At 50.5% G+C, this 10,978-nt stretch overlaps 1 protein-coding gene across 1 annotated transcript in view; it reads left to right on the top strand.

Annotated features, from left to right (window-relative positions):
- The first annotated feature begins 674 nt into the window (after positions 1-674).
- Positions 675-10,978, top strand: part of FGF9 (fibroblast growth factor 9) — a 28,846-nt gene continuing 18,542 nt past the window's right edge. The window contains exons 1-2 of the mRNA XM_074816026.1: positions 675-1,934; positions 8,475-8,578. Of these exons, the coding sequence (XP_074672127.1) occupies positions 1,658-1,934; positions 8,475-8,578 (381 nt within the window). The 5' untranslated portion in view covers positions 675-1,657. The remainder of the gene's footprint in view (positions 1,935-8,474; positions 8,579-10,978) is intronic.

Raw genomic sequence — 10,978 nt, 5'->3', positions numbered from 1 at the left:
CTTCCCTCCGCCGCGCTCCTAAAAACTTGGCCCGAGCCGGGGCGCGGGGAGCCGCGGTTCGCCCCCGGAGCGCCCCGGGCGGCGGCGGAGGCGGCGGCGGGGCCCCGGCGCTGCCCACTCCCCCGGCGGCATCCCCGAAACTGCCCCCCCGGCACCCGGCTGCGGCGCGGCCGCCCCCGGCAGCGCAGGGGCCGAGCGGGAGGGCTGCGGGCTGCCGGGGCGGGGGGCCGGAGTGGAGAAGGGAACAAAATGCGGCGTGGGCGATAACGACCCCCCCCACACCACACCCCCCAGCTCCCAAACTTCCCGCGACCCCGCCGGTTTGCCTTCCGGAGCTGAGTTGCAGCCCCGCTTGGGACAGCAGCAGCCCGGTTACCTGAGGCGCGGGCCGGGGCCGGGGCCGGGGCCGCGCTGCGGGGCGGCCGCGCCTCCGCCTCCCCCTCCCCTGCGGCGGGGCCGGGCGGCGGGGCCGGGGCCGGGCTCGGCTGGCAGGGCGCTGCCCGCCCGGCTCCCCCCGCCAATGTCAAGGGGGACTCGGGCTATGCGGGCATCTCCCGAGGAGCCCGCTTCCCGCAGCGGGCGGGCTCGGTATATTTAGCATCGCGCCGCTTTTTTTTTCCTCCCCCAAAGTTTCGCCCAGTTATTTATTTATTTGCCTGCGTGCGCCGCGCTGCCGCAGAGCAGTAAGAGCCGCTCCACGCCGTGCCTAGCGCTGGAAGCGGCTCTGTATTGCAGCAGGTAGGGCTGAGCGCTAGGACCTCGGAGAATCCTTCCAGCAGCAATCAGGACTACCTTAAACCCAGCCCAATGCCTCTTCCTGCGCCACTCTGCGTGCTGGATGGAGATCCACAGTCAAGAGCTGCAGCTCAGTGCTGGAGTACAACATTTCACAGGGAGCCCTGCAGAAGCAACACCTGTTTCGAGCCAGCCAAGAAAGACACAAGCACTTGTATGTTGCTGCTTTGCTTGTGGATCGTCAATAATCCTAAACCAGTGGACATCTGCTGAGCCTCCTGAGAATTCTGGATAATAGATTTGGACGTCAAAAGTTTTTTTTCCTTTTTCTTTTTTTCCTTTTTTTTTTTTTTTTGGATTTATCTCAGCCAACAACGTGAGATTTCCCCCCTCCCCCTTTGCGGGATTCATGCTGATGTATGCAGTCTGTTATAGAGTAAAAACAGCGCATGCCTTTCTGGAGTCAGAATCCATAAATCCTGACGTAGCCTGTGCATCTTAAAAAAAAAAAATCCCTATAACGCCTAGGTATTTAAGTTGCTATGGTCATTCTTATCTTAAACCAAATGGAGAAACTACGGATTTTTTTCTTTATTACAGTTGGATGGGCTGAAGACCGTATTGCTTGCTAAGAGCTGGGGATATATGCATTTATATAGATAAACACATCTATATGTTTATAAATATGTCAGTGTGTGAGTATAAAGTGGTGGTTTCTTAGACTAACTGGTTTGACCTTGAACCTGTACCAGTCAAAACAGAATATTACTTTTATTTATGCATTTAATGGATTGAAGAAAGAACATTTTCTCTGTAACTGCGCTAGGGAGGGGAGAGGAGTGGAATATACCTAATCTTATATCTCCTGGGTTTGGCACCATCATTATTGTTTATTCTTATTCTCTAAAAGCAGAATCTTCTGATGGCTCCCTTAGGTGAAGTTGGGAACTATTTCGGTGTGCAGGATGCAGTACCCTTTGGGAATGTGCCCGTTTTGCCGGTGGATAGTCCGGTTTTGTTAAGTGACCACCTGGGTCAGGCTGAGGCAGGTGGGCTACCCAGGGGGCCTGCGGTCACGGACTTGGACCATTTAAAGGGGATCCTCAGGCGGAGGCAGCTATACTGCAGGACTGGATTTCATTTAGAAATCTTCCCCAATGGTACTATCCAGGGAACCAGGCAAGACCACAGCAGATTTGGTAGGTATTATCCTTAACCCTTTAGTGGTCATGTGATGAAATAATGGGGCAGAACTGCGGGCGGGGGGACGGCGGGGGGTGCGAGGCGGGCGGGGAGGGGGTTTGTGCTGATGGCTGATCCGCCGAGGGGAAAAAAATGAATGTGTCCGGGATTGGAGCTGTACACAAGCGGCACCACCGCAGCAGAGCAGGAGCCCACGCCGGAGCCGCCGGTGCTCGGTAGCGATGTTTGTGTAGCCCCAAGTTCTGCCTAAGAGCAGACACGGACTGGGAGGTGGCGGTGGCGGTGGCGGAATTTTTGCTCGGGACGTTTCTGCCGAATGATTTGATTTCGCGAGTTTAAAGGGTTTTTAATCATTAACCACTACAATTTAAGATTCACCGAGTTTCCTGAAGGGAGTGGTCGTCGTCCTGTACGCAAATTACCGAGGGCTTTTCTTTCGTTTTCTCTGCCGATTACCTGCCCTGGTAACTGCCAGGATTGCAAACCCAGCCTTGCTAGGATGGCAAACCCAGCCTACCGGGCTTCTCGGCGAGGATCCGCCGGCAGCCCCCGCCGCTCGGCAGCGGGGCTCGCCACACGCCCGAGCCCGGCCCCGCGGCCGCTGCCCGGCGCCCCGGGAAGGAGGGAGCGCGGGGGGGGGCCGCGCTCAGCCCTGACCCGCGGGAAGCCCGCACCAGACCCTGCCTCTCCCCGGCGCTCCGGCGTGTCAGGCTGGCAGGGAGCGGGCGAGAGCGTTCCCTGGATTTCCTTTCCAGGGGACGCTGCTTGTGACTCAGCAGCGAGGGCTGGAGGGCTCATGGCTTCGGCCGCTCCTCAGCGCCCGTGCGCGCACACATCCACCCATCCACACGCACACGCGAGTCAAGCGGGCCTGGAGCTTCTTGGCTGCCAGGGAGACTGTTAAAGGCCCGGCAGATTGCACGCACGAAAGTAACGAAACCAGCCTGGACGAGCTGATTCTTTGTGTTTTTAAGGAGGGGTGAGGAAAATACGCCAGGTTAGCTCGCCACGCTCCCAGCTGTTGGAAGGAGTTAACTTGTGAGTGAACCGACCTGACAGCACTTAAATTCGCTCGTAAAAACAAAGTCCTGTGGTGATTTTTTTTTCCCTCTTCGTATTTTAATGCCAGATGTCGAACGATATCTAAACTGTATTTTATTGCTTTGTGAAGCTGTTTAGGTAATGCCGGTGTTGTAGGAGACGATCTCCGAAGGGCGCAGAGGGAAGGGGCGGGGGCGCGAGGGGGAGAGGGCTGAGGCTCTCATGGTCGCAGGTTTGTCCTCCATCCCCCGCCAGCCGCTGCTCCCTGACACTCTCACGCCGCTTCCAGGCTCTGCCGCCCTCCCACACCGCCCGGGGTCCCCCGGGGGGGCTGGGGAGTGGGGGGTGGGGGAGCGTCGCGGCTCTCCCGGAGGCGCAACCTCCACGCTTGGGGGCGAGAAAAAGTGCGGAAAGTGTTTTAGGCAGCCGCGCAGCGCGGGGAATGGGGGCGGTTTGCATCTAGGCACTTCCCTTGCCACAGGCGGACGCCGGGCAGAGCCGCAGGTTTCCCCCTGCCCGCAGCGGGTGCGGGTGCGGGCGCAGGGAGGCGCGGGCGCGGTGCGGGGCCGGCGGCAGGTGGAGGGCGGCCGCGCCGCTGCGCGCACCGGCAGCCGGGGCTGCGGGGGGCCGGCACCCCGCGGGGCCCCGCCGCCCCCCGAGGGGGCCGCCAGCTGTTCCCTTCGCAAGGCGGTGGTGACCACATTATTCGCGGCGTCTATTTTTAAAAATGGCTTTCCAGCCGCAGTTGTAGGAAGCTGACAATTCCGAGGGGCAGCTCTTCCAGCCTTTGCAGCGCCTTGGCTTTAAATAGATTTTTTTTTTTTTCCCCCCCTTCTCCGTTTGATCGCCCTCGCCTCCCCGGGATGCACCCTGCGATAACTCTTCTCCCATGGAGTGCGCCGGTGATGCCCCTGCTTGGTCCGGGGTCAGGCAGACCGGGCACGGCAAAGCCATCCATGGGATGCGTTGGGGCTCCCGGCTTATTTGGGGGCGGGGAGTGGATCTCGTTGCTCTTGTATCGGTGCCGTGACATTGCTGTGGTGTTTTGGAGTTCACCAAATAGCAGATGCTATTTGGGTTTTGGTGATTGTAAAGTCCTGTGATGATCCTGGGCAGGTCTGCATCCCAACGTGGGAGCTGCCCGGGGGAGAGGGGGCTAACTTGCTCTCCTCTAAGCGTGTGCGGGAAAACTGCGCGTGTGTGTGTGTGTGTATGTGGGGGAACGAGTCAGAAGGAAGTTTTCCTCCAGGAATAAGGCGGACAAAGAGAAAACCCCGGGGGCTGCACGTAAACTCCTCTCTGGGCTCTGCCCTGTGGGAATCCCCCTCCTCGCACACACACACACGCACACACACACACTTGCACACACCTCTGGAGAGACATCAGATAAGAGTAATTCTTTTGTGATGCTATGTTGGATGTGTGCCTATTGCATACAATAAACCGAGCCATATTGTGTGTCTATACTCGCCCGGTTCTGGGAGCCCTGGTATTTCGCAATTCCTGCAGCAAGATGTCCATCTCAAAAAGAAAAGCTCCCCGGGAGAGCCCGGCTCGGTCCCCCCCGTAATGCGATCTCCGGTGATCAAAGCCTTATCTCTCCTGGGTCACAAAAGAAATTTTTTTGATATAGTCTCCTTTAGTCTAGGGCATTTGCTAGACAGTAGAGTCATTGTAAATTCAGGAACTCTGTAACAGCGGAGAGGCGTGCCTCTGTGCGTCAGCACAAGTACTGCATGCACAGCATTAAAAAAATAGGAGCATGCAGGAAAAGAAAAAAAAAAAAAGCTTGTCAGCAGGTGACCTCCGCTCCCTGGGACCTGCTGCTACAAGGAACCGCTGCGTTCATCATCTGCGGGAGCCGCGCAGCCGCCCGCCCTCCCGCCCCTCCGCCTCGCCCTGCCTGCTCCTGCTCCTGCTCCGGCTCCTGCTCCGGCTGCGGCTCCTGCTCTGGCTCTCGGGCGGGCGAGGCGGGTTCGGGGGGCGGCTACGGCCGGGGGAGGCCCTGCGGCCGCCCGCCCCTTCTGCTGCTGGATGCGGGGGGCCGGGGCTGCTTCCCCCCCTCCCCCGTGCTGCCTCCGGGGAGAGCCGGGAGACCCGGACAGGAGGGGGGGCGGGGGCGATGCATGCGGAGGGGTCCGGCCCCCGGGAGTGGAAACTGGGGGCCAAGTTTTAGAGGAAGGGAAAGGCCCCGAGAAGCCCCCGCAGCCTCCCCCGCTACTGACTGTTACCGAGGGGAGGCGATGCGGGGCGGCTGGGGCGGGGGGCAAATGCGCTGGAAGAACCAGAACCTGAAGCGGGGCCCTGCTGCCTCCGGGGGGGCTGTGGCTGTCTGCGCTCCCGTCTCTTAATTGGCGTCATGAGGGGCAGCGGGCGGAGCGGTGACAGCTGCGACAGGCGGGACGCATCCCGGCGGAGCGGCCCAGCGCCGCAGCCCCGGCCGGCGGCAGGCGGGCGGGAGGCGTCGGAGGCTGGGGGAGGCCGGGGAAGCCCCTGCCCTCGCCCCTCGCTGACCTCCCGGCAGCTTCTTGACCACGGAGGGCTCTGCTTTCCTCGCCCCTCTGCCCTTCCCTGGGGGAACGACTGGTCGCTACAGGCACGGGGAGCTGCGCGCAGCCCGCGGGTCCCCGGCCGCTTCCCTTCTCCCCGCTCTCCCGGGAGGGTGTACAAAGAAGTGGCTGGCAGAGATGCTTGTTCACCGTATTCCTTGACGGTGTGTTAGGGTGCTGAGTGGAAGCTAAACTGCTTCAATCCAGCAATACAAAGAGAGCCTATATATAGCCAAAGGCAAAAATGTGCAAAGGGCAGAGCAGCACAACAAAACATGTGTAGTTGCAGAGATGTTCATTGTTTAAAGCCAAGACAAATGCTTCTGTAGGTCAGTTCTTCACCAGAGCTAACTAGATGAAAGTTAAAATTTTACGTTGTGTGAGCGACCTCTCTCCTGTCAGCCTGGCAGGAGAAGCAGGACTGGCCTTTATGGTCAGGCTGGTGTCCTGCTGCCATTCAGTGTGGTCCAAGCTGGATCATGTGGAATAAGGTGCATGAAGGGCTGATGTGGATATGTAAGGAATAACTTTCCCCAAAACTTTCTTCCTAACCTCTTTGTGGAGGAGTGGGTCTTTGCCTTGAAGGGGTTTCATTAAAGAAAATGCTCAGTGTCTGACAAGAAGATACTCAGCATCCCATGTACTGAGACAGTTATTTCCTCTCTCATTTTCTTCCCCATTTTTAGCTATAAATAGGGCCCTAGCTTTTAAAGTATGGAGCTGTCCCGATTTTCATTTGGTCCAGCCTCATTTTGAAGAAGAATATCTATTTTAATATCTGGTTCAGGTCCTAAGTACTATCTGTATATTATGAAACTATACAGTGAAAATATTCACAGAAATGTTGGGCCAAATCATGCAATCCTTAAACTGGCAAGACTTGTGTAAGGCTGCATGCTTGGCCCCTCCTGAAAGACTTAACAGCATGGCACACAAAACTTGGCTTTTGAATATTTCAAATGAAGAAGTCTCTATTCTGATCTCAAGTATGTGGATGCTCTTTGCCAAGTACCTTGAATTCATCTTCTGCACTTAAAATAGGATTTCACAGTGCTTTTTTGTTCTTCTGACACACTAAGCAGCATGCACCCAAATATCTGAAGTGAGGACAGCAATTAAAGACTACATTTATACTGATGTGAAAGATGCCAGACTTACTAACCTAGCTATAGTATGGTATAATACACACTTAACATAAGATTTAACCTCAGTTAAAATTGCTTGGTAATATGTACCAGGTAATATGATAGTTTGGTAAAAGCTTTACAGAAAGAGCCTTAGTAAGAAATCTGTAGTATTGCATGTCCAGATATAATGGGAATGTTTAAATTGTTTCAATGGATCGATTGTATCTGAGATACTAGATATATCACATAAACAGCATGCTACCACTTTTTATTACCAAAAAAAATTTCCATAATTACAAAATATTTCCTCCTAGTATTTTTTATTTGTACATATGTAGAGAATAATTTAAGATGCCCAGGCCTCAAAACAGGGTTATCAAAACAATAAGACTATGGTGTTTGTAGTACTGAATAATATATAAGGTAGTGATCAATAGTCCCTTACAGGGAATACATTTCATCTTTACATTAGCTTGGCTATAAATTTTCACTATTGGCTTCAACTTGTGCTGTGTTAGATTTATGTGATTCATGCCTGTTATTGATTAGTGCACAACTATTTTGTGGGAGATGCCAAATTAATTGTTTAAAAAAATCCATGAAAGTGCTTTTTTATTGGCCACGTGAGACTTGACACATACTATATTGTTGTTTTATTATTCCATGTAAATATAGTTTCCAGTAAGCTTTAAAAATAGTTACATGAACATTCACAAAATATATTGAAAATGCTACTCTCTGATTTATTTTGTGGCTCAGAAAGTAGCATAACGCAGCAACGTGCTTCTGAACGTTGCTGGATAACTCCTGTGCGATCACTGCAGTCTTACATGAACACTCCCAAAATAGGAAGAAATTTCCATTTTTTCCACAAGACTTCTAGGTTTATGCAAGGTTTGGCTGATGGCATCCCCATTGAAAAGGTAAGCAATTTGCGGGGAAGGCTGCCAAAAAACCCCCAAACCCTCAGAACCAGATGAGCTGCTATTTGATACAGATACTTGCTCTACTGTGCACATTGATGCTGAACCTAGGAGCTTTACAGAAGCAGTGCCCCCTTCTCTGCAAAATGTTCTCATCTCTAGTGCACAAATGTCTGTGTGAGCTTGCTGTTATGTGCATGGTAAGACTTAATAATTTATACACTGCTACTTAGGTTTAGAATATTTTAATTTTTGAATTTGAGATGAGTAAAAGATAATACACCAGAGAGAATGGTTACTATCTAGGCAGAAATGTGTGGGACTGGACTATACTAAGGATTTTCATTTCTCAAACCTCTAGAAGATCATACTGTGAGTAAATCTTTCCCCATATTCCTGATTCATTGATGCCTGCAAGTAGATCTTTTGGTTCCATGTGTAACGTTTTTATGTCACAATTCTGATTCGAATGTATGTTTTCAGAATTTATTTTGCAAGACAAATTTCATAGGCACTTTAATACTGTTAATTTTGGCAGTCTGAAAACTTGGGGTTATTTTCTTTGAATGTATTATTTGTTGTGCAAATCAGAATATGACTGAGCTTTAGATCTGTGTTTATAAACGATGAGAAAGACTGAGAGTAATCTTTTAATCTGGTACGTTAAAGCTGTCTGCAATGCATCATTCTAGCAGAGACTCAAAGGGCTTCACTGTTCGAGTATCGTACTTTAAGATTTATTCATCTGTTCCTTATCTTTGTCCAAACAACTCTGGAAATGGGAAAACACCTTTGAAAATAGCTGCTTGTCACTCAGGGATCAGTCACATCTGAATAAAAAGTATCTTTCCATGGAAACAATATGTACATTGTTTGTTTTTTCCTGCATTTTATAGGTATACTGGAATTTATCAGTATAGCAGTGGGCTTGGTCAGCATCCGAGGAGTCGACAGTGGACTCTACCTTGGAATGAATGAGAAAGGGGAACTGTATGGCTCGGTAAGTTACTGCTAGCCCTGGGCAGTCATAAGCCTTACATTCTGTGGGAAAAATACTTGCTAGCTCCTACAAGCTCCCATTGCACTAGGTGCTGTAGAAGCACTTTTTACTGCTCTAAATACCTTGCAATCTAATTTGAAACAAGACCCTGCGGGTGGTATAATGAATACGGGAGAGGGAAAAGGTGACAAAATCAAGAAGGAGCGATAATGCAAATGGATATCAATTTAGATACAAGCAATGGAGACTGATGGCCAGAGCTGGTCACTGAAGACTAAAGGATGTACTGTAAGATTTGTAAATGTGTCCTTTCAGTAGAGACCTAAAACAAGACAAAGTTACTGCCTTCTGTGCTTAGGCAGAGAGCTTTGTAGGAATTGACAAAAGAAAGTAGAGGGGAAAGTAAAAGGTGGCATATGTGGATGAGAAAATGAGAAAAAGGTGTGGATAAAAGTTATAAAAAGTATAGGAATGAGGGCATGAGGCTTGGTGATCTTGCCCTGAAAGTTCATCTGGTGCTTGCTCCCTGAAAGTTGGCAGCAGGAATGAGTAACAGGTGTGAGGGAGGAGTAAAACTTGATCTTTCAGATGTGGGAGTTAGGCTGGCAAACCAGCCTACATGTGTGTGTGCACGCAAGCACACGCGTGTGCAACATGACTCTTACCTGGGAATACTTGAGACATCTGATGTACACTGGCGTTCACACCCAGGGTAGATCATGGGCAAGGGGAATCTGAAATCGATCAGGTAATTTCCCAAATAGTAGAAACCAACCTCTTCTAGCAGTAAAGTATCAACTTCCAAAGGTGACAAGGACTAGAGAAGAGTTGTATTTGAGGAAGAGGATGGCAGGTTTGAAGGGTAAACAAATGTCTAAAGTGAAGAGAGGCTGTGGGGTCCATTAGAAGCACAGAGGAGAAGGTGTCAATGCTCGACTGATGGTGTAAACATTGCAAAGAGAGACACTCAAAAAGGAGTATAAAGTGATAGTAGCTTCAGGTGTAGCTGAAAATACCTGTGTCAGAGGGGAGTAATGGTAACCGGGGAAAAGATGGGTAGATAACTAAGTGGGACATCAGTGAGAGTGAGAGGAAACATAAGAAGATGGTGATGAGTGGGCAGGTGAAAACAGAAGGAGTACGAGGGAAGTCCAGCTTTCATATACGTGATCCATGGAGGAGTGTGAAGAAGTGAGACCAGGAAGGTCCAGCAGAAGCGTTTTTATAGGGGTGTCCAAGTTCACCGATCCCTTTCTAGTAACATTTTGTGTGAGAGAGGGAAGGTAGAGAGGGGAAGAGGACTGTCTTCTGAGCAAAGAGCAGGCTAGGGGAGGAAGCTAGAAGGTACAGATCATGACACTGTATGTGGGAGGCAGAAAAAGAGGTGGTAGAATGAGGGGTAAGGCTGGGATGGAGAATGTGTAGACATGGGAGAAGGGGAGGTGCAGAGATGGTGAGAACCAGTGAGTGGGAAAGGCCAGAGAAAAGGGATTTGGCATAAATGGCAATATGGAGGAGGAGAAAGTTGGGAAGATGGAGAGGAAGAGTGAAAGGGAATGGATGCTATGACAGATGTAAACAACTTGCCTGTGGGGAGTAAATTGTCGTAAGTTACAATCCTTGTACAGCTGATGAATGGGATGAAGAACCGTGGAAGTCATGAGTGCTTTTATGGCAAAAAGGCAGAACAATAACAGTAATATGAATCAGTAATGTTGATAATCATCAGTAAGAGTAATCGTTTAAACATAGTGAATCAGTTACTCTACACTTCAGATATTCAGGAAAAGAAAATGTGGTTATCAATAGAGCTTAAATGCATAGACTTGGGAAAGCAAATGTTGCATCACTTTTCCATGCAGTTTATGTTTTGTGTTTTCAATATGTTTGACTGTCAGAGTGAATTACTCAAAACATTCTTTGCTGAAGAAATATGCACAAGAAATTCTTTGTAAATTGCTAAGCTCACTGTGTTAATAAAATAGTTGCTCCATGAACAGCAGTTATACAAGGAGCCTGTTTTCCTAGGGGTTTGTGTCTCACAGTTCAAGACATGGGTCTCCCTGACCTTCTGTCCCTGCAGTAACACAAATTCCCCAGCCTTTTGTGTTTCTTGCATGGAGAAAGAGACAGAGTTAGCTGTCCAGGAGAAAGAGACAACGTTAGCTGTCCATGCTCACCAGACTGTCAGTTTGCAGGGATTACATAGCTCACCACTCCCAAGTGGGACGTGCAAATGATTTCTCTTCTTTACTCTGCCTCTGATTAGTCGCAAAGCTGATAGGAACTTAATTTTCTTGAAGACCTTTGCCTCCTGATTGAAACTGGTTGAAAAGCTAAGGAAGGACAGAGAGGCAGGCAGATGGATGTACAATATAATTGGATAACCTCTTTTCCCTA

The sequence above is a fragment of the Strix aluco genome, chromosome 2 (genome assembly GCF_031877795.1).
Source record: "Strix aluco isolate bStrAlu1 chromosome 2, bStrAlu1.hap1, whole genome shotgun sequence".
NCBI classification, from domain to species: Eukaryota; Metazoa; Chordata; class Aves; order Strigiformes; family Strigidae; genus Strix; species Strix aluco.
The sequence above is the reverse complement of the archived record's forward strand: the minus strand, read 5'-3'. Positions and strand labels throughout refer to the sequence as shown.